Source organism: Chamaea fasciata, unplaced genomic scaffold (assembly GCF_029207755.1).
Source record: "Chamaea fasciata isolate MVZ Bird 193981 ecotype frontalis unplaced genomic scaffold, bChaFas1.0.hap1 SCAF_2, whole genome shotgun sequence".
Lineage (NCBI taxonomy): Eukaryota > Metazoa > Chordata > Aves > Passeriformes > Sylviidae > Chamaea > Chamaea fasciata.
In genome coordinates, this window is record NW_027094087.1 from 24,597,497 (window position 1) to 24,621,620 (window position 24,124).

The 24,124-nt window shown below is 46.0% G+C and overlaps 1 protein-coding gene across 1 annotated transcript in view; it reads right to left on the reverse strand.

Moving 5' to 3' along the window:
• Nucleotides 1-17,781, reverse strand: part of ARHGAP31 (Rho GTPase activating protein 31) — a 60,712-nt gene extending 42,931 nt beyond the window's left edge. The window contains exon 1 of the mRNA XM_066175271.1: nucleotides 16,863-17,781. Within this exon, the coding sequence (XP_066031368.1) occupies nucleotides 16,863-16,962 (100 nt within the window). The 5' untranslated portion in view covers nucleotides 16,963-17,781. The remainder of the gene's footprint in view (nucleotides 1-16,862) is intronic.
• Between the last annotated feature and the right edge of the window lie 6,343 nt (nucleotides 17,782-24,124).

Here is a 24,124-nt window from a genome sequence, read left to right on the forward strand (position 1 = left end):
GCACACAAATTTAGAAGCAGTAATGGCAAAAAACTTTGAAAGAAAACAGCAGTGATTTTTATTATTGCCTTGCATGAGTTCAGAATGTCGCAAAGTTAAACAAAGCAATTATAAAACAGGGTATTTAAAAATACCTAATGTTTCACAGTCTTCTTTGAGATGAATCAGGTATCCAAACATCTGGGGACTGCAACATCCATCAGGAAACACAGACAGATGAGACACATCAAGACAGGAAGGTTTAGGGCTGCCATTGGAGAGACAAGGAACAGCAGGAGACTCCTGCAGCTCCTTTTGGGTCAGAAATGTTAGTTCTACATGAATGTGGACACTAAACAAAAAGAGGAAGAAAAAGAGAGAGCTAAAAAAGGTTTTTGCAAGTCTCCTGCTGTTCTGTGTCTTTCTCACTTTGCTCTGATCCCTCTGTACATGTCACTGGCTGGCAGGATGACTGCTTCCTGATTCATGATTTCATATTTAATTCTTTCTATATAAAAGGAATTTAAAGGAAATTATTACAAATAGTTTGGCCACACTGCATCAACTCACTGGAAACTATTTCTTTATCCCTGACATTCTCTTTTTCTTTTTCCCTCTTTCTTTTTTGCTCCTTTAAGAGAAAAGTTAGATGCTTTCCTAAACACTTTCCAGACTTGAGCTATTCACAGATTGCATGTGGAAGGCAAACACAGCCCAGGCCTGGAAGAAAGACTCTCTCATGCTGGTCACCCCAGTAGCTTGGGGCGTTGCAGGCGGTGTCCTCAGCAGCGTTTCCTTTCAGAGAGCTGTGGCTGCATGAAAATGCTTTGGGTGTAGCAATCCTGTGCTCATCCCACAGGCACTTCATGAAAGAGGCAACTGTTCCATGTTGGGAATTCAGAGAAACCTCTGGCCAGCAGTGGCTGCTGGAGGCACCCTGATTAAAGCCCCATTGTTTTGCCCACTCCAGCTAAACTGCTCCCTGATGAAGCCCCTGTCTGTCCAGTGGTTTGGGAAGAAGCAAATAAGCAAATAAAGTCGTTGCTGGGAATAACAAAGACTGGAGGAAGCAAGGAAAGAGGAAGTAACCAAAGAAAAAATCCTTTAATGCACCACATTTCTCAAAGGCATATGTCCAGGAATTGGGTTTCTGGACTGCGTTTCTTTTGTCCTTCTGACTCCTGGATCTTGCTGTTCTAAGGGCTCTGAGACACTAACAAACACTTTGCAAACACAACACAGGGTGTTGCAGGAAAAGGGTGTTGAGATCATACTTAATCAAACTTCCTTACATTTTGATAGCTACAGTACTGCTGTACAAGTCAGTCATCTCTTTGCCTTTGCTGTTCTCCACAGCCAACACAGCTGAGCCACACACTTCAGGCCATGACCTGTATCCTGATTTTAGCACATGGCTGACATGTTTCAGAGGGAAGAAAGCTCCAGGCTAAGTTCACATTCTTGCACAGGTGTGTCTCAAAGGGGATGAACTGAATGATCTAAAAGCAGGACCACCTTGCTGGAGACTGTAAAATCAGAGAGGTTTTGATACATAGCACAGGCTTCCAAAGCAATGGAAGCTGATGCACCGCATCCTTCAGCAGGTGCTGAAGATGAGCACATTTAAACATTAAGAATTGAAAACTTATGCAAGAGAGGAAAAGCTGCTCTTGTACACATCTCCACAGACTTTGGAACTAATCAGAGACTGAAACTCATTTTAACATCAGTTAGGCGCCGAAAGGGGAATGAAAAAATGTCGTTAGCTGATGAAAAAAATGCATCACTTGCAATGTAGTAACTTAATGGCATCTCCTTACACTTCATAAAAACAAGCTTGTTTCAAGGGCTGAAAGGAGTCAGATATTATTGTTTTACCTCTTGCCCTGTCTCACTTTTGGGTAAAAATCTGGAAGAGGAGTTTTGGATAACAAGAGTCCTCGCCACTTTGAGCATGTTCCTTTACTCCTGTCTATCCTTCAGGTGTCCATAACCAGAACAGTATCTTTTCCTCTATTCCACCCCTACTAACAAAGATGCCAGGATTTTGAATTCTGTTCCCACTTACAGCCCTCTCTCTTCCACCATTCATTAGCAGTCTCCATTTGTTCCAGTACAGTCAGTTTTGCCCTCAGACTAGTTTTTCCAACCTTCACCTCCTCCCTTTCAAGCATGTTGAAATTTCCTCACATGCTTCTCTCCGGTTCACTTTTGCCCTTATTCCCTTTTCCCATCCATTTCCTCTGGTGTCCTTTTCCATTTCTCTGCCACACTGCTTTCCTCCCATCTGTTTCTTTGTATGCATTAGCATTAACTTCTATTCATAAATTAAGGTTGGGCTGGTCCCAAAACCTGAATCAATCGAAGTTGCTGCAGGCAACTTGTAAGGGGGCAGTCCTATCCATGAGTCAATAATGAACCCATCCCATGGTGTGCAAAGGGAAAGCCATGCTATTGCATATCCTCCCTTCTAAATCAGAGACTATAAAATGAAGATTGCAGTCTTGCAGAAATTCTTTGTAGCTTTTTTTTTTAATATATATTTCTGCTTGGTTTTCTTTTTTTTTTTTTTTCTTTTTTTTTTTGCAAGATTAGCAGAAGCATCCTGGCCAAGCTCCAGTCTAGGATAATCTCTTCTGCTATTTCAGATCCATGCTGAATTGTTTTTTCCATTTCCTAACCCCAGAGGTTAGATGGTAAATGGCTGTCATGTTCTCTTCAAAGCTAAATTGTCACGTATTGGGGCAGAACAGAAGCCTCACCAAGACAGAACGGAGCACTCTGGGTATGTAATGCCACCCTGGTGCTCCTCACACCTCCCTTGGAGGCTCTTGGTATGGAACCTGCTGAGAGAGGCAAGCTGGGGGAGCCCAATCCTATCCTGCCCTCACTCTCACCCACGTGTCACTCCCCAGAGCTGCAAGAGCCCACTTTTCAGTACTGGGTGATGAAAACAGCTAGGACTCTTCCCATTTAAAAACAACAGTAATGGGAACTTTGCACCGAAAAGAAGATGATACCAGCATCATTTAATCACTGAGGGAGGTAGGATGTGGGAAAGAAAGGAGTGCCCTAAGGTCTCTGATTAAGCCAGGCATTGGCAGGAGCAGAGCTTGCCACGGCCTGTGGCATCCCATGGATGTGACTCCTGCCACCACCTTCATGCAATTCAAACTCCAATCTGAGCAATTCAGCCTTCGCTGGTGCACAAATGCTGGAATGCAAAGAGAAAGGCAAAAGGTGCACTTATAAGCTGCTTACATCTCCAGCAGGTCACCAAACCAGATGACGGACACAGGTAGCCAAGCTGAGGCTGCAAAATCTCACTCCACACGTGAACACTCGCATTCCCTTGTAGCCACCAGCACAGCCCCAGCACAGGACATGCAGTGGGTGGAACTGCCTGGGGCACACACGGAGCTCTTCCCAATATTTCAGGCAACTGCACTGCTGGTAGCTCACGAAAGCACTCAGCCAAAACTGCTGACACGTGTCAAATTCCCCAAGCAGTGTTACTGGCCCAGCCAAGGGAGTTTGAGGAGCCATCTGGCCAGGGACATGGAGCCCACGTGTCAGGGAGTGGCCTCTTGCTCCCAAGGCTGGGATAATTGGACATTGTTCAGCATCTGAATCGCCGCTCTGTTGGGCTGTGGGCTTGTCTCGTAGGGACGAGCTAATTACCATGCAAACTGCCGAGGGGAGGAGGGGTCAGGGATGGCCCTCACCCTTCTTCTGCCCCATAACAAACAGGAGGGTTTTGTGCCCCCACGGCGCCCCAAAGCAGAGAGGGGAGAATGGGTGGGCAAGGGGAGGTGAAGGAAGAAGTCTCTTGAACGCTTCCCATTCAAACACAACCGCGGCACCCCATGTCAAACTTGGGAGAGGATTTTCCTGCCATACATGGAGTTTTGTTTGCAGTCGGTCCCCTGGGAACCAGCAAGCAACCCTCAAAGTTTCCCAGAGATCCCAACAGCTCATGGTGCCATGCTTGCTACCTTCCCTTCCTTGTCCCACATCAGCCAGGGTGCTGTTTTTCACCACCACAGCCCGGCCAAGGAGCTGAAAGTACCGCAGAGACAGGGCTGCATTGAAAGTCCCAACCTCCACCCTGCCCTCACCACAAGGTAAAGTCAGTAGCGCTACCACTGTCAGCCACTTTTCAAGGAGGCAGGACTGGGGAAAGGGATAGAAATAAGGAACATTACAAGCTAAAGTATCTTTCCTTAAGCACAAGAATTGATGTCAGGTGCACCTGCACTGTTCCTTGAATCACAACTATTCAAAATCTTTTCATAACCCTGCAAACATGTTCTGTCAAGAGGCAGGAAAACAGTTTTCTAATTTTTCCCATTCTCCTCAAGAAAACATGAGTGTGTCTCTCCCCTTTTTCTACCAAAGCTCAATTAGATTTGCTTCACAGGTATATAATGTTGCAAAGAAAAGCCTTGTAGTCACCCTTTGTCTGTCTGCTAAATCCTTCCACCATTCTGCAGTGAATTCAAAGCTGTAGTAAGAGCTGCATGAAAAATCCCAAGCAGGGAACCATTGTTAGGGCAGGGATAAGCCTCTAAAGCCCTTAGGATCCAGAGCTGCAGTTCACATCTGTTTAATGCCCAAGAGCTAACATCAATAATTTAATGAGTGCCTTACATCCTGAAATATTTCACAAACTGCAAAAACAAGACTCACTCCACCCACCTCTAGGCTGGGAGGTGGCAGCTGTTGAGCCAGGCAGAGCAACACTACGTGACAGTTTAGGACACTGGATAAAAAACAAATCCTAGCTCCAGCAGAAATTGCTTCTGCAAAGACAAAGCACATCATGTGCATGTGTAAAAGAGACCTTATCCTCTTGGAAAGAAAAAGACCAACCAGGGATTTTTTTGAAATATTGGAGTCCTTGTTTAACCATGTGCTGAAATGGCAATATTTCCCCAAATGATGCCAAGACAGCAACTTTACTGAGCTGGTACTACGCTTGCCATCTTCTGAATCACCCACCCCATTCCTGGAGCAGATTATTTTGGGCCACTCCCATGCAAGCACTAACCAGACATAAACCTGCTTGGGGTGTAACTGCTGCAAGCGTGGCTTAAAGCTGAACAGCGGCACACTCACTGAGCTGCCATGCTGAGGGGCCTCGGCAGCATCCAGTTAATCTTCTCAAATCTCATTACTGCAGCAGAGTGACAGATGGGTATTTTAGCAGGATAGAAATGAGGACTAATTAGGACTGCTGGCCCTCCTTTGTGCTTGTCACATCGGTTCCTCCCCGCCTGAAGCAGGTTTGTGAGCAGTGACGGAGGGCTGCCTCTACCACCGGGTGGTGCCTGCCACCCCGAGAAGGACAGCAGGCACTGGGTCACCTACACCCACCTGATCTACAGACAGGACTGCAGGGGATTTCATTCCTTATCTACATTCTGGCAAGCCTGGAGGGTGACTCCAAATTAAAGGTACTGGGATATGGAACCGAATTTTCCTTGTGGAAAATGGCTTTACACAGAAATCCTTAGGCAGCAGGATGTAAGTCACTATCCAGCCAGGAGGGAAGAATGATGGACTCAATGGATCAAGACCAGCTCTTCCCATTTACTGATCCAAAGCCTGCCTTGGGCACAAAGCTTGATGTATTGACTTTGGCAACATGTGCATACTGCCATCCTGGCTATAAAGTTATCAAAATGGAGGGAGATGGGGAGAGGAGCACAGGGGGAGGTAAAAAATCAAACAACTAAGTAGAGGGAACTGAAAACATTTGAGAGAAGGGAGAATCCTTCACACCCCCTCTGCACCCCTGAGCCATCACCTCAGGCCAAACCCCACGCTCGTCTTAGAGATTCCAGGACATTTGTTTTAACTTTTTTTTTTTTTTTTTCTCCTGCATTCCTCCTTGTTGTACTTCTGGTTTCCAGTCGGGACTGGAATGGAGAGAACAGGATTACAGAAGGAAGTCTGTTGCTCTATTTTTCTGGCTTGATTAGAAGCAGAAGATGCAATAAATCTCACAAGAGAGTTTGTTCTCATTTAGCCTCTCATGTATCTGAAATTACCTGACCAGAACAAGGGTAAGGAAAATGCACTACCAAGTGGAGCACACTGAGAAGATAAAAACAGAAAGAGCAAAACGATGAAGCTTTTCTCCTCTGATTTTGCACAAAGAAAGTAAACAATTCAGTCCCACTGACACCTTATTTATTTCACACAAGTTGTAGTGCAGATGCAAAGGCTCAAGAAGGAAGCTCACCCTGCCTGATCACACCTCTGAACCTCCTCAGGTGTGACTGCCACTACCAGCAGAAGCACCACAATGGGAGAGCAACACAAAAACCAGCACTAGTTGCACGAGGAGCAAAGGGTTTTCCACATGCTGGATGGCTCTGTTGTGTGCCAAGCTGCCTGTCTGCTACAGGACTGACAGTCACATTCACTGCTGAGATGGTAAATGCAGAATGCCAATGGATCAAAAATACCCCAACTGAAATATTCAGCCGCAAATAAACACACACACACACATACACACACCCCCTTCCTCCCAGTGTTCTGTCTGCTAAATCAGCATTTTTGGATGAGCCAGTGAATATAGACAGGCACAGCTCCAGCCTGGATTCTCAGCCTTGCATCCTACGTGTACAGAAAGTTTGTGAGCAGCTTCAGCATCTTTCAGGTAAAAAGGCAGTATTGATGCTGCTGTGTTTAGTGAAAACCAGCAGTGGCATCCTTGAAATGAAGTTTGTATTGGAGAAGCTGACCTGGTCTGATGCTCTTCCAGAGATAAATTACACAACTTAGTTACATCAGGAATGTCTCCTGGCAATTTGGGTGTTCAATGCCTATTCCAGAGACAGAGGTATATCTCCTCTAACCATTTCCTCATGTAACAGTATCTAATGACATTACAAAACAAAATACATGCACATTCCCAGATTGCAGAGAGGAAAAAAAAAAAAAAAAAAAGGCATGAGATATAGGATGAGTTTTGCATTTGGTTTGGCCTTTATTTTTTTGTTCTTTCTTTAACTCTTCTGTGCTTTATAGAACTAAACAAAGCCTCCTGTTCCAGATGATAAATCTCTACGCTGCTCCTGGCCCCAGAGAGCACAGGAGATAATAGCATTTCCAAAGGCATTTAGTTAGCTGAGCCCTGAGTGTGGAAGAGGGCAGTGAGGAGCTGGAGATAAATTGCTATGAACCCAAGTCAGCTGCTCAGGGCATATTTCTAAGAGCAGCAGACACAGCTGAGAATCCTGCAAAGGGACGTGAGTTTCCCCTCCCCTTGCTCAATCCCCATGCTGGAGATGTAACATGGCTTCTGCTCCCCTTGTTGCCAGTGTCTTTCTGCTCTCCCTCGTTGCCATAGAGGCTGGTATCTGGGACTGGAAATGTGATGCTCCACTTGTGAGAGTGGGTGGAGAAAAAGCAAGATTTGCATTATTAATAATTTCCTCCACAGTATTCATTTTGGCAGGGAAGTTTCTCACTCTCCAGTCTGCTGGACATGCTTTGGCAGAAAGGAGCTTGGCCGCAATGCCTTGGTTCTGTGCACCTGGCTTTGGGGGAGGACAAGGGGAGTTCTTACAAACACCACCTGAGTAAGGTGTGCTGCTTCAAAGCATTTTTTGTAAACTTCCTATTAAGCCAAGGCTCTAGATGGCTTTCAGAAGATGCAGCATAGCAGTGTATTATATAAATTAATTTATTTGGGCTGACCAGCAGCAAAATTTCAGAAATCATTAAAGAACTGGAGCTCTTTATGAAAAGATGTTAATGCTCCTTTTGAGCATTAACAGGGCAGAAAGAGCATTAAGCTAGGCAGAAAGGATCTTTTACAACATCCTGATTGCACATTAGTTATTGACTGAATTGCCAGAAAAATCTGGAATACCAAGGAAAATCTCTGCTATTAACTGTATAGATTACTAAAAACATCAGAAGAGTTAGGAGGTGAGCTGCCAGCAGGTTGAGGGAGGTGATCCTTCCCCTCTGCTTAGCACTGCTGCGCCCACAGCTGGAGTCCTGTGTTCAGCTTTTGACTCTACAGTACAAGAAGGACTCACTGGAGCAACCTCAAACTCAGGGCCAGAGATGATTTAGGGACTGGAGCATCTCTCATATAAGGAGAGGCCAGGATTGTTCAGTCTGTGTAAGAGAAGGATCAGGAAGGATCTATCATTGTGAATGAAGACCTGCTGGAAGGGAATGAAGGAAAGGGAGCCAGTCTATTCTCAGTTGTGCCTATTGACAATACAAGATACATAAATTAAAAACCATAAGACTCCATCTGAACACAATACTCCTTTACTTTGATGGTAGTCTGAGGCTGGATCAGTTTGCTCACAGAAGTTGCGGCATCTTCATCTGCAGAGATATTCAAAATTCAACTGGACACAGTCGTGGGTAACTGGCTCAAGCTGACCCTGCTTATGGGGCTTATTTGGGCATTAACTCATTTAAGTCAAGGCAGCCATCCAGCCAACCTGACACAGCCTGGAACTGAGTCTGCCACACACGTCATCAGCTGGTGTCAGGATGGAAGAAGGCTGGTTTGAGCCTAGGCCATGTGGCTGCTCCCAGATGGGAACAAAGCAACTGAAGTGGAGGAACTGAAGGCAACTACAAAAAGCATGACTTTTGCTCCACCCCTTTTGGTGCACTGTTAAAATCAAAAGGGCCCCCACTCGGGTGAAAATGGGGAATCTAATCCAGCTGCAGGGTCATGTTCAAGGTAGGGGGGTGGAACAGAAGAGGACTGGCACTTCCCTGTGCACTTACATGCCAAAAGACTTGTAGCCTTAGGGACTGAACTCCCTGCTCTCACACACAGGGGTAGCAGTGATCTGGCACTTGAGTGAGGGTGAAGGTTAGTACTGGTGTCTATAATTTCATTATATGCAAAGGCCCCAACATCTGACAAAAAGGTAGGTCTTAAGTCCATGGTTAAGTACTTCCATATCTGCAATCACACTGGTGCAGAGGATCAGAAAGTCTGCTTGTGGTTTCATACAACTGTAGAAAACAGAGTCTACATTATTGAATTAAGTATGAAAGTTAATAATCCAGTCAGCACAGTTGCACAACATAATTTCATTTAACACTAAATTCAATTTATGTTACACTGTTCTCTATCTGTGTCCATTGTAAACATACTGCAGATTCTTTTTTTGTTTTGCTTTGGGTTTTTTTAGTTGGTTTGGTTTTGGGTTTTTTTTGTTGACAATGCAAAACACATTAACTGAAGTTATCAGCAGAGAAGCTGAAAGCTCTGGCGTGCGAGCAAAGGACAGCTGAGGCTTGAGGCTCTGGGAATGTATGGAAAGGAGCTGCTAGTAGGCAGCTAGGAACACTAGCTGCCCTTGAAATAACCAGCAGTGCAGCCATTTAGCAGCCTTTGCATTGCAATAAGGTGTCTGCAGGTTTCCATGTCAGAGCCCTAAGTGTATCTGGCACCCTGTTGGTGGTGCTGGACTGGAGGCAGATGCTGGTAGCTCTCCATCCTTTAATCACCCTCCAGATAGAGATCCAGCCCAAGCCATGATGTGGGCAGTCAATCTGACAGCCACCCCAACCCTGGCCCTTCAGAGCAGGGCTGGTTATACCATTACTGACAGGCTGTTTTCATTTCCCTTATTACCGTTAAAGGAGAAACACTGGAACATAAATTTTTGGCACAACCCTGACTGCCAGCAAACGTTGCTGCTGTAGAACTGTGTCATATATGCAAAGCCTGAGTTACAGACGCATGCTTTCTGAGCTCTCCAGACTAAAACCAGGCCTACAACAAAACTTGGGACCCAAGCACAGACCAATGGGGGTCTCCCTGACTTGCTCATCACGTCTAGATCAGCCTGTGTTTGTACATCCACCCCGTGCACCACCAATGTTTCATTCACTACAGCTGTTTCCCTGAAACTTTGAGAGCTGTGATACCACAAGCGGTGAAGTCCCTACTCCTTGGTTTCCAAGTTCAGATGAAATCAGCTGCTACCAACAAAGAGAAAACATTTGCTAAATCAAAATATGTGTCCTAATCTAAAATCTGCAGGCAAGATGTGATTCATGCTGTTTGCAGGGGGTGGGGGAAAAGGCAGGATCAAAGTGGGGCTCAGTGCATGCAAACCACACATCTGTCTCCTGCAGTGCTCAGTAAGGGAAATGTAAAGCAGGAGGCAACATGCAAGAGTTCTCTGCTAATCACACCCTGCTAGCAGTGGAAAGTCAATACAGAACAAGGAGCTGAGCTTGCAACATGAATGTTAAACAACAGTAACACTGTGCCACAGAGACACAAAAATCCAGGTCCCAGGAACCAGAAACAGATTGAGGAAGTAACACAAACATCATCCAAAACAAGAAGGAACAGCAAAGTAACAGAAGCAAACAGATGGCTTCTGTTCCCGTTGTTCCCAGTGTCTTTTTGCTCTCACTTGTTGCCATAGAAGCTGGTATCTGGGACTCAAAATGTGATGCTCCACTTGTGAGAGAGGGTGGAGAAAATGCAAGAATTTACATTATTAATAATTTCCTTCACAGTATCCATTTTGGCAGCAAAGCTGCTCATTTCTTGTCCACTGGACATGCTTTGGCAGACACTAAAATGCCATGGAGCTGTCTTCCCCTCAAAGCCCAGCCTAGCTCCTCCACCTGTCAATACATGTACTCAGCTTTCCTTCACTGTACAATAACACAATCCCACCTCTTTTCACCCAAAATTTCAGTGTTCAAGTGTCCCTTTTGCCCCTGTCACAAGGATGAGGGGATGCAGCCTGAAATATCCACACAGCCTGCATGACTAGAATAGACCAGGAATAGATCCCACAGAGGGCAGGCCATGTGGCTTCCCAGCGTATCAGCAGTGTGAAAATGTAGATCTGACCCCAGCAGCACATCACACATTTAAAAAAAAAAAAAAAAAAAAAAAAAAGAGGACTAAAGCATTTCTGAACCAGCCCAAGAGGCTGTTCTTGTCCTGTTCTCCTCCCAGCTCCTGCTACTTCCTTGCTTGAAAGGAGACAAGTGTTTGCATAGCCACAGAGTAAGGTAGGTCAGGAAAGAGATCTAGATTGAAGGCAATTTGGCTCCACAGAAAGGTTTCTTTTCAGCTTGATCAGTTCTTGAGACAGAAATCCCCAGTGCTACAGTTTCTAATTTTGAGAGTGGGATTTTGAGCAGCTCTTCATTCTTCTGCAGCAGATTAAATAAGCGTGTGGCATTTTCATTTTTCCAAGGGGACTTAAAAAAAAAAAAAAAAAAAAAAAAAGCTTTGTCTTTTTTCTCCACTTAGCCTTTAAGGACTCTTCAGCAGTTTTCCTAGGACTTCTTGCATGCATCGCCAACCAAAGGCAACTACCCAAAATATGGGCATGCCTTTACTTTGAAACATCACTACAAAAAAGGCAGCTTAAAAAAACTCCTAAGTGAATACAAATGCAGCCTTCTGTGGCACACACTTGTGCTATGGACTTGCATGCAGGAGGGTTCCTGCTCATCCCAGCATGCTCCTGTCCCAAAAGGCATGCAAGGGTGAGCAAAGAAAACCACAGGGCCCAGAAAAGCTGTTTCACATCTGTGTAGCAGGTTTAGTGACTGGCTCCAAAGGGAGTCTGTTCTTGAAGCAAGAAAATTTTTCCTGAGTGACAGGTCTCCTTATCCAGTCACATATGGACAAGGCAGCTTCACAGTGAAAGGCATGATGACAAAATCACACAGAGGACAGTGCGCTTAAGGGGCGGTACCAAAACACGCAAGCAGTATCCAAGCCCACCTTCCTTTTGTACCCAGCACATTACTGCTGAATTCTTGTTACTGCTTTCCCTCAGAACTATTTGCCTATGCTACAGCAAAGTCTTTGCCTACTGCAGCTCTCAGATGCATTTAAGAACCTGCTTGTGGAGCCAAGGCTGGCCAGAGCTACCATGTTTTTGAGACCACGAATACAAAATGAAAACTTTCCTTATTCTTTCATTTAAATGCAGTTGTGACAAGGCAGAAGCAGCCACTGTACAGCCACACAGCACAGAAGAGTGTCACATGGGCTGGCCATGTTGTTGTCTCCTTTCCCATACTACAGTCAAGGGACTTGTAAGGGTTTCCTCACGTCTCCCTGTCTACATTTGAAGACAATAGCTCCTCTTCCCCCCCAACCTCAGGGAGTGCTGCTAGCAGGCTTTGCTCTCTCTGCCATGGCAAGAAGGAGCCTCAAGTGGGGAGAACAAGGGAGTTGGTGGCTTCAAACCTCAAACGAAGTAGCCCTTTTTCTAAAGCAAGTAACAAACAAAACCAATAAGCTGCATTAGATGAAAAGATAGAAAGTGTTTTGGGTGCTACATGCTCAGGATGAGAGCCACTGAGGGAGCTCTGGGGAGTGTGGGAGGGGGTTGAGGGGAAAAGCTGAGCTCATTGCAACCCAACCAGACATCATCAGGCAGGAAACAGATGTGGAAGAAACCACAGAGGGGTACAGCAACAGCAGAATTAACTCTCCAGCAAATAGGGGAATCTCAGACACACAGAGCTGACCTGCACCATAAGAACAAGGCATCTGATGTTCTTAAGTCTGAGATTTGGCTTTGAAGACCTGGTAGCACCTCCTAGCCCAACATCTAGACACCAGCATACAAAAAAAACAAAGGAAATAATTCAGCCTTTTTCCAAGTTCTACCTGGCTCTAACCATATGAAGCAAGGGTAGGTCTGTAGCACTTCCTATGCAAACGACTGGATTATCCTTTACCATCACAATCCAATTCCTGTAGATGCTGTGTGCATGTCCATTCTAAAAAGTGGAAGTTGTACCTGGCTGTATACCTGAAATCCCAGCTTGAATCTCCCATATTAGAAGCACTGGGAATAATATTAAACTCCCTATTGATTTAGTTCCTCTCACTTTAACAGCTTTGACTCTTACAACACCCTCCTCTTACAACACTCTGTGATATAACTAGAAGCAAGACAGTTCTTTGTGACTGTTTTCTTAAGCAGTTCAGAGTGTCCTGCCTCAGCTAAAGATGGTGCACAAATTTGTGTCTTGTCTTCTCTGCTGGCCCATTCGTCACCAGAAAATTATACTGTTGTTATTACAGGAACTGAGCGCCTGATATGCAGCTCCCACTGACTTCAGCAGAGGCAGAGTGCATTTTTCTCCCCTGGAAACCAAGCTGGTTATTAAGAGGCCAAAACATGACTCTAATGTTAATCCTTCAAGACTATTATCTGTTAGCCCTGTTGTACTCATACATTTCAATAAAGTTTGGCACAGTAAAACGTTTTAGGAGAAGGCGTTAGTACTCACTTCCTTCTGCATGGATGCCTATCCATGTCCAAAGTCTGGGCATGGACACTGCTTTCTAGTTAAGCTTTTATATTCCAAAAGATCACTTGCCTTCAAGTGTGGATTCAGTGCTGGAAGTGACACAGGAGGGACTATGTAAAATTAGACTTTTCCTCAGTGGTATTGCCAGCCATCATTCTTTTATGTCTGATGTGAGCTTGTCCTCATACACGCTGCTATTTAAGCCGTTGTTTGATAATTATGGTGAGGAGGAAGAGAAGTTTCTTTTTCTCCAAGTTTCTAGTCCTCTTACCAAAGAAAGACTTGAAAACATAACCCAGATGCACACTGAAGTTTTGGAAAACAGAGAAAGCGGACAAAGAACCCAGCATTGATTTTATGTCATGGTTTTTGTGGCCTGAGTCAGGATTTCAAATGCTTGTGTACACTGATAGCAGTCTGCCCCCATAAGGAGTGTGACCAGTGTCTGTGTAGAGACTGCCAGCAGGAAAAGGCCAAGTAGGGTCAAATGTGGTACTGACAGGAACTGACTTGAAACACAGTAAATTCAACACATCTGAGTTTCTAACCAGCCACCAGACATCCACATCTGCCCATCAACACTGACCTGTGTCAGATCTGAAGAATCATTTTAGGGCTAAAGGCTTTGTATCACATTTTTGTCTCCTGAGCTACTTCACTGTACCTGCTAAAGTCTTCCTATTTGACCATTTTTAAATACTTTGTAGTTCTGCTGCAGCTTTTATTGTATTATCATAAAGTTCTTTCTAAGAGAGGCTTAGGTACACAGATCTGTTAAGGGGGACAGAAGGATCTTTGGCTGTCTCTGAAGCCAACCATAGCAAGTTATTAAAGAGTTAAATGGAAAGAGAGGAAATGCTGATACCTTTAGCAGAATATAATTCTCTCCACTGGAATTTGGCAACATCACAGGGACTAAGGTCCTTGCAGAAAGCACAAGCTGCTCGTCAACAACCACAAGCATGTAGGGACTCAAGTTGTGCCTCTTCTCCACAATGCATCGCACAAGCAGTGCAGCACCCCCTAACTGCAAAGCTCATGAACGAACCCAGAGGGGAAAATTCCAAACTGAATCGTCTTCACTAGCCTTGGCCATCATCCCCTGTGCCCCCTTGGCCAGCACCAGCAGAGCAGGTCTCAGCCTCTCCTTGCCTGTGCACCTCTGGTCACACACAGAGGCCCTGCAGGATGGTGCAAGGCAAACCTGAGCATGGAAAGCACAACCAATATGACTCACATCCTGCCAGGCCCACAGCATCTTCTTTTCCAGTTAACACTTCCAGGTGCATTTTAAAACCTGCTTTCAGAAAGGTCCGCAACAAAGGGTTTGCTGGACAGCAGCCAAAGTGCTCTCCTGTTCCTCATCACTCTCAGATACCAGGAACAGTCTTAGAACTTCGTTGCTTCCTACTAGGGAACAACCTGATCCTGCATGCCACCAGTTTAACACACAGCACTATGTAAAGCAGAGAGAAAGCTACAGCTTTATGTCTCTATAAAACTTACTAATTACAGGAGCACTGACTTCTCACTGAAAATAATTCTTATGGACAATTCAACTCTCCCCAAATCAACCATCTCTCATACCCTAAATGCTCTTCTAATTTGGTTGCAAGTTTGTGATGTCCTGGTGACATCTCAACTTTCATTTTTTTCCCCAAGACATCACTTCAGCATTTTTGGTCATTCCTATTCATCCTGAGAGTCCTACTACCAACAAAATTAATATCTCTAATACTTTCATTTCTTTTCCCCTTGTCCTGAATAACTGGAACTTCCAATCTAACTACACCCTTACCAATAAACCTATAACAACTGAGTCTTTCATTTCTGGATCCCACAGCACTGAGCAATGGGATGTGCTACTGAACAAACAACAGTACTGCATAAAGGAAAGGAACTTCCTATTCTTCCCCGCTGCTCCTCAGCATGGAGATAAGTACATTGGAACTGTGAACCATGCCACAAATGAGATTTGAGAAAATGTCTTTCCTTCTTGTTCTCAAAAGACTATTAAAAGAAAAAAAAAACAAAAACAAAAACACAAAAAAAAAAAAAAAAAAAAACCTATGGGATTTTAAGTAATAGATTTTGTTGCTCTGGCCTAATTTCAACTGCAGCAACTATGTTTTTGCCTTTAAAATTCCCCTTGCTGCTTCAAGTGAATATATTGCCTGTGCCCACCTGTGTTGTTTTCCAATGCTCCTGTAAACAGCTGTAAATAGCTCCTCCACCACAGAGGTTCATGGTAGCACTGAATGGAACTTATCTGTCTGCACCTCACACTGGTAAAGAAACATTAGCACTATTATTTTATTAAGTCTGTTATTTTTTTGACATTTCAATTCAGTTGCCGTTAAGAGCTATGTAAGTTAAAAGATCCGGTACCTGTCACAGACAACCCACAATGCAGTTAAATGGCTGCTTTTCCCCCATACCTAAATAAACACACATATATGATATTTTATTTTAGTGATACATTTACTGCCCTCTTCACTGCGCAATGGAAAGTACTCCTGTTATGTAGTCCATCCCACTGCCAGTGCGGTTCCACACTGCACTTCATCAGCCATGCTCATCAGCAAATGAAAGACCTGATTGTACAGCTCTCCCTGTACAAAGCTGGCTTTGCTGCTAGAAGTAATTTCTTTTCTTTTTTTCAAAATAACCTGACATTGGTAAAATTGGTTAATTCAAACAGGAACACAATGCTAAACCTGGATCATAATGCTACCTACCATCAGGGATGGTAACAGGCGTGTATTTACTTTTCCCTCTTGCTAAACTGCAGGTTCTTCTGCTGGCCAAACTCACAACCACTTCTCCTGTCATCCAAAGCACTTTAAGAAAAAAGGTTCTGCTCCTTCCCTCATCAAGGACTGACCATTTCAAACTCAGGACCCCCTTATTTTATTGGAGTTACCTCTTGTCTGAGCTACTGTGTTCTCATTCAATACCTGGGACTGGCGAGAAGGAGTGAAATCCAACAGAGAGGGTGGTGAACGTTAGCTCAGATGCCTCCGACACCACACACTGTACTCCACCCCATAACCCAGTCCCTGTCCTGTCTCCATCCAGCAGTCCAAGGACAACATGGGAACTGTACTGGAATCCAGGTCCTCCCTAGAGTCCTCCAAAATTCTAGTCTCACAGACTTAAGCTGGATTTTGAAATCCTGGAGGAGGTAACACTGAAGCACAGTTCAGATTTCCAAACCTGACTCCCTAAAAGCCTGCTACTCCCTTCCACAGCCAGGCAAGTGGGAGAGGACATCACAACTGATGTCAGGCTGTCTTTTTACACACTTAGGCAGCCCGACAACCCCAGCCCAGTCATTTCCACACACACAACACTACTCATGCAAGGGTCATGCAGATGCATCACCAAAGCGATCTTCTGATCGTTCATTCATTGTGAGTAATGGGGCAGTGACTCCACTTCCCGGGGATAAATCAGCTCCAGGTTGTCTAACCCTGAGCTTTTTGGAAAGCTCTGGCTTGCAGTCCTACCAGTAAGAGCAGGGGGACACGCGCTTGGCTTTTCTGCAACCAGAGTGAGAATAAAGAAGCATTTACCATCCTGCCCAGAGCTCTCAAGATACTCCGTCAGGTCGCAGCCGAACGCGCTCGCGGCTCCCTTCCTCTTGAGTTTCTGTTTGGCTCCCTTGTTCTTCATGAGGTTAGTCCCAAAAGAGGTTCACCCCCCTCCTGCCTTGCCCCCCTCCCCCCGGCCTCACGCTGGGCGACAAAATTCTTGCTCTTCTCCTCAGACCACCGCCCGTGTCCCGCTCCCAGGGAGCAACATCGGGGGTCCCGTACAGCGTCCAGCCAGAGAAGGAAACATTAATCCCCACCAGATGTTGGGTTGCTCCTGTGGCAGAAGAAGGTCAGGGCGATGGGAGGCTCCACAGCCCGCAGCAGCAGCGATCATAGCCTGAGCCCAGAAAGGTTCTCATCAGAGGCAAGTGGGTGGTGGATGGGTGCCCGCATCAGAGCTGGCAAGTTGGGGACAGGAGATGGTGGGGGGACGTCTTTTCCCTCAGCGCAATCCCGGGACCCTCCACAGCCACCTTCTGGGTTTCGTCAGTCGCGCTGTCGCCACTTCCAGCAGAAGGCGTCCCAGGCTGGTCGTCCTCCTCTTGGCTTTCGGAGGAGACTGGAAGTTCAAACGGACTAATGAAACGGGACTGGGGAAGAGTCTGTACAAGGCTCCTCTTTGGCTCCCCCCCCTTCCCCTCCTCCTGCTTTGGACAGTTGGAGGAATGAGAAACCAGCTTCCTGTCCTGACTCCCGCTCAGTCGCTCTCTCCTTTCCCCCGTTTTACAAATCCTAGGATTATCCAGCTCACAAAAATGCTGAAAGGAAGTTAGCTGAGGAGGGGGGCGGAGGACGGTTTTTGGCAGCAAAGTGCGTGTGTGTGTGTGCGTGTGTGTGTGAGCGAGAGGCTGAGGGAAGGCGGGGAGAGGAGTTGGGGAACAGGGATGGGGATCGGGGAAGGAAGAGGGAGCATTTGCCGTGACAGTCGGCAGATAACGGGGCTGCCTGCGAGGAAATCACTGCGGGGCGGCGCAGCCCCTGGCGCTTCCTGCTCTACCAGCCTGCAGCCCGGCAGAGGCCGAGCAGCGTCCGCCGAGGAGCGCAGAGACCAGGAGCCTCTCCAAGAAATCTCTGCCTCTGCTCGCCGAGTCCTTCGCTGCAAGGCGCCTTCCTGCCCTCCAGCATGACTCCGTCACTGCAGGACCTGCCTTACTCTACGGAGATGCAGGCTGGAGCTGCTGAAGTGCAAGAAGGGGACAGAGAGTTGGGAAATTAAAGGGAGGGGGAAGGAGGGAAACCTTCAGCTCCCTCCTCGCCGGCAAGCAGAAACAGATGCTGTCCGGGCATCTAAGTTCACATACTTTTGAGTCAGCTCCCAAAAAAGGTTCCCCTGACCAACAAAGGGGTTTTAGATAAGGAGCTGAAATGACTCAGTACAGCAAGAGGGGAAATGGGACAGGTCTGCCTTCAGGGCCTTGTCTGTATTATTGCCCCCTTCACCCCACAAACGCTTTTCTGGTCCAGTTATCAGTACACACATATGTCAGCTCATAAGAGTGGTTTCTTGCATGTACTTCACTTTTTTTTTTTACCCCAGAAATTCAGATTGCTTTACAGGAGTGGGTATGCCAGCCAGCATACCCAGGGAGGCAAAATTCTCTCCTAAGGCTTCATTGACTCCTCTTAGTCTGTGCCAAATGTAGCTGTATGGGTCTGGGTTGAAAAATGAACAAACAAATGAAAAACAGGATATTGCAGCTTTTCACCAAAAATCAGGCCAAAGACAAGGGAAGTAGTTTTGATTTGGAGGAAAACTGGCCAGGAAATGGGGCAAAGGATACCCTTAACCCACCCCCCTTCACAAGCCTTGGCTCTGCACTCTCATGGGGCAGAGGAACCCATCTGCAAACTCACCACCTCACTCACTTGAGAGTAATTTTTCTGAGAAATCAAGCCTCTGTCTAAGATCTGACCAGTGCCAAAATCAATTCAGGTTCTCTTGGCATGGTGACTTTTTTTTCCCTTTAAAAGTGTTGGATGTTACCACTTCACACATAAGAAAAAACACCAAGAGACCTAGTGAGGGACCTTGTGCAATTAGAACTCCGATTGTGCAGTTCATCACTGCAATTATCATCATTATCCCCATTTTACAGCTTGATGCCTAACGGGTTGAGGGGAAAATGATTTTCAGGATGTGTCACAGAGATGTCTGGCCTGTCACCTCCCTGCCTTCTGCTCCCACTCGCAGGCTAAGGAGGAAAACTGAGCTCTCACCACCAGACCAGTGGTTGTTCTCAGGAACCCTCAGTCCTTATGAAACACTCAGAATTTCCTTGAATTTATCCTGGGCTTCTCACAGCACCTTGATGTGGAGTCAGAGCACGGGATCCCTCCCTGCACCAGCGTGCCGCCAAAGTCGTCGCGTGCCGTCGTGCATCCTGCCTGCCTGCCAAGGGCTACACTTCACACAGCTAGCACAGACAACAGGACGCTTAGACCTGGATGTCTTGCCAGGCCATTCTCCCACTGTCTGGGGGGCTGGCTGCCTTCTGTAGGAAGATAAAGCCCTGTCCTAGCCCCCTTAGGGAGGAGGCATGTGCTGCTGCGCTCACCAGCCCTTTCCCACACCTTTCCCCTTTCTGTGGCTGAGTCCCCACACCAGACCAGTGGTGAGAGAACAGGTTCACCACGACGAGTAACCACACCATCTTCTTTGAAGTCCTGAACTCCCCTCAGCAGACCCCTCCCTCCCTGAACTAAACAAGATGTTTAATCTCACTGTGGCAGTCTCCTCCACTGCTCTACATCAGATGGAGGTGACATCACTAACAGGTTCTGTGTCTGCCTATACTTTCATCTGGTGACTTTCTACATCACACTCCTGCCCCATCTCCGTTGCCCTCCCTTATCTTAGATATGATTTCTCCATTACTCTCTTGCAAGTTTATCCAAACAGAATGTCTTCAAAAGAGGATGCCTTCATTTTTAAATAAATAAATAAATTCAAAAAATAAAATTAACCCCTGCATGAGTAAAGCTTCCTTGTGTCACCAGCAAGGGAATTCTGGCTCCAGGGGTGGGGGAGAACCCTGTGCAGCATGGACCCCCTCCTCTCCCTTGCCCAGCACTGCTTTAAGGCTCACAGTCCCAGAGCATGGGCACTCAGCAGCACTGCTGGGTCAGCACGTCATCCTAACCCTGTGGTGTTTATTTACAGGCCAGTAGGCATTTTCAGCTGGAAGCACCATTTCTTGGTGCCATCTTTGGAAGCCATGGTTCCTCCTGTCTGATGAAGATGACAGAAATTAAGTGCTGCCATCTCATTTTGGTTGTTTGGGGTCTGTGGTCTGCTGCCCTGATCCCAGTCAGGACCCTGGACTCTGAGTGTCCAGCTCCAGGCTGCAGGACCCACCAGCAGCCATCACCACTATGTACCATAGTGGGGAAAGAAGAGAGGTTGCCACCCCCATGACAAGAAAAAATGGTATTTGAAGCACAAGTACAGGGATGAGAAGCTAGAAACACAACAGAGAATATTCCCACTTTATTCACAGAAGATCTTTCAGATGCTGTAGGTTTGCTGCCCTGCTGCCTTGTGCTGCTGCCCAGTTTCTTGTTCCCATGGAGGGAAGCGAGCTGGAGAAATGAAATGGCATGGCAAGCAGGGTGAAAGAGGCGTGTGCTGCAGTGAGAGAAAGAAGACATGAGGAGCTCCAGGAGAACTCTTGCCAGGCAGGCTGGGCTACAGGGGTGGCTCTTCCCATGCCAGGATAAGGTTCAGCAAGAGGACAGAGGGGAGGTCGCTACAGGATTGCCCAGGGAGCCTGTGGCCAAGAGGAGGAGAGGAAGAAGGAGGAGGAGGAGAAGAAGAGGGAGGAGGAGGAGAAGAGGGAGGAGGAGGAGGAGGTCAGGCAAGGTGAGCGGGAGCCAAACAAGGAAGGCTTTACAAATAAAGCACTTCATATCAGAGCCTGAAATCAGTGCTGAGCCGAGGGATTTTTCTGAGGGAAAGGGGCGATGTTCTCCAGAGAGGAAAAAATACGAAGTCTGGATTTGCGTAACCCAGGAGGCAGGGCAAGTCTCTGAACTAGTTTGAGTGAGCAGGGCTAAGGAGTAAGCCAGTGCCCCTCCTGGAAAAGCTTTCACAGACGAGATCAGGCAAACCTGGAGAGGAAAAGTTCTCAGGCCAGAAGTATGGAAAGTGAAATGGAATTCAAGGTTGAAAGAGCTGGAAAAGAAGGGGGAAATTCTCTCCCTCAAAAAAAAAACCCCAAAAAAACAAAAAAAACCCCCAAAAAACAACAAACAGAAAAAGAAAAAAGTGAGTGCAGAATAGGAGCAACACCAAGCCAAAGCAGGGTTCTCATAGCAGCCATTTCTCCACAGAGATTCCTTCCTCATCTCTGCCAGCATATGCAGAGTGTGATGGCCAGTGGCCCCGCAGTGCCACAGCCCAAGTCTGGAAGCCATGACCCCCGACAATGACTTTAATTCCTTCCCTTTGAAGCTGTAAATATAAGTCAGGATTTAAAATCAGTTATAAGGTCTCTCTGTCACTGAGGGCCATGCAGGAAGGTAGGGCACCTTCCCACCCCGCTTCGCTGCTGATGGGCAATGCCTCACCAGCCCTTCAGCTTGAGAACGGATGTGGCGAGCTAGCCTCCTGTGTGAATGAACACAGCACAGATAATGATTTTACAGTTCTTTACAGTTCTCTCCGTTCTCACAGACAAGGTATTGGTAACACCAGAAGCACTGAGAGCCTGCAGAACAAGCTTTGGCCATTAGGTCTGAGTATTTCTTCCCCTTCCACTAAGAGCTGGGGGCCGTGGCTGAGGCATTGCACAGGCTATTTCTGGGCACCCATCTCTCCCCTCCCTGCTGTGTTTCCTTCATTGTGTTTGAGCTCTTTCCTATCTGTGGCCTTTAAATCCCCACCAATCTGCCAGACGCCACTCAGCACAGAAGAGGGGGGGAGGCAGACTCGGAGGGGAGATCTGAACCCCTAAAAATAGCCCTGCCGAATACGTCTGTTTTCCTGACACAGACGGTTCATTGTTAGACTCTGACACGCCAGTTCACCCTCCCTCCCCACCCCTCAGCATACTCTCTTTCCTCTCCTGCCCCTCTCCAGAGCAGTTTCCTGTCTACTCCCATCTCTGTGGCCAAAGCTGGAGTGTATTGTGAAGCCAAAGGCTGGTGTGGAGTCTTTTGTTTTTCTGAGTACATTATGGACCACAGACTATGGGGTTGATCCTTGTCACAGGGCACCTACCACACATGGTTCCTAATTTTGCCCATTCCCAGCCACACAAGCCCTGTCTCCTCAGCTCTCACTTCCCTTTTTGCCTTCCACCCTCTTGACCTACACCCTGACATACCTTGTTCTGTGTGTCTCTCTGCCCTGTGGAACTGTTTTATCAGCTACTTTGCAGATCCCAGCACCTCGAGTACAAACGAAGGAGGCACCCCACACATGCTACTGAGTCTCCTTGCTGCTGGCAGCCTGCCCATGACATGAGAGTGTAACCAAGGGTACAAGGTTTAGTGGTGGACTTGGCAGTGCTGGGTTAACATTTGGACTTAATGATCTTAAAGGTCTTTTCCGGCCTAAATTTTTCTAAGGACCCCAATATAACATGATGTGCAGTACTGATCACACAGAGCGCAGCTACAAAACATGCAACCACGTTTTTAGTCAGATTGCCTGCTCTCACTGTCCACAGTCCTTTCAGAGATGTCTTGGATTCAGAAAACAGGATGAGGAACATATCTCCATTCGCTTACTCTGAGCACAAACTTGTTTCAGCCATGACATTTGTCTAATTCTGTATTTGTTCAGCATCTAGCACAGTGGATCTCTAATTCTTGACTGGGGACTCAAACTGTTTGTTATTTAAACAACATAAAGACCATTATAGAAAGGCTTTATGTCTCCTTGTGTAAAACTCTATTGATAGCTCAGTAATACATGGCAGTTTTGTAAAACAAACATTCAGAGAAAAAAAATCTATCAGACAAGCCACACAGCTAGCAAAAGCTTCCTTCATTTCAGTGGCATGGTCTGAACCTCCTCCTAGCATCTTACCAGCAGGATGACCCATTTGGTGAGGCAGGGAGACCACAAACCTTCCACGATGGAAACATTCCAAAGTCACGCAGGCCTTTTTGAGAGCATCCTGCCAGTAAATTTTTTAATATCTTCGAAGAGACAGCTGGCAGCTTTATGCTGAGTACAAGCAAGGTAGTGTGTCACAGAGGTGATTCCTTCAACACACTGCCTCACTGCAAATATCAATAAGGATTCCCACCAAACCAGGAAATGTTTTTGCCTTCTTTTTTCCACCTGATCAGCTAACCAAAGAGGCCCACAGAAATTTAAAAAAAAAAAAAAAAAAAAAAAAAAAACAAAAACACTTGAAACTAATAGTAAAAATATAGTTGCTTAAAACTACATTGTGACTCTATAGCCCAGCAAAAACCCCAATCAGCTACACCTGAACATGGGGAATGTCTTAACCATAGGGCCATTTTTTCTCATGTCTTACCAGCCCGTGAATACAACTGATAATCAGAATTTTCAAGCACAGATGAAGTCTCTAGGAGCTGAGAAAACTCAACTAGGTAAGTAAATCCTGAGGAGATCTATTGATGTATCTATCTATCTATCCCATCAAACACCCCTTGGTTTGTCACTATGTGGGATCTTGATTACCACAGCTTAAGAGATAGAAGGAGAGTTTCAAGTATCAATATCTTCCTCCACATTTGCAGCCCACTGGTTGTGTTTCAGTTTCCCCAGCCCTTTAGCCTATAAACACTGTTCTAACAGTAATGAAAAATATGTTGAGCCAGAGGCCTATAATAAAATAAAAAAAGAAACTATTTAGTCTCTCCTATTCTCAGTTCTGCCAAACAAGAGCAGTGGTAGAACTCTGTAAAAAACTCCACATGTACAATTTCTGATTAGCTCATCTCACCACCATGCAGAGGACACTGAAACCAGCACCCACAGCCTGTATTTCCACTTTCAGATATTCCTCTCTTGTCATCCATTCTGCTAATCATGTTGCCACAGAAAAAGGAAGTTGTGGGTTAACCGGACTGCATAAAAACAGCAGCTTTGCATTATTTTAATGGTGATCCAAAGCTGAGAAGGGCTGAGAATTAATCTTTATTGTAAGGACTAAGCTGGGAGGGAGAAAAGAAGTGGGTTTGGTGTTCACTCCAGCAGTCATCCGTTACAGTCACTTTCTGTAGAAGATAAGGGCTGTTTCATAATAATATTTTTTTGTTGT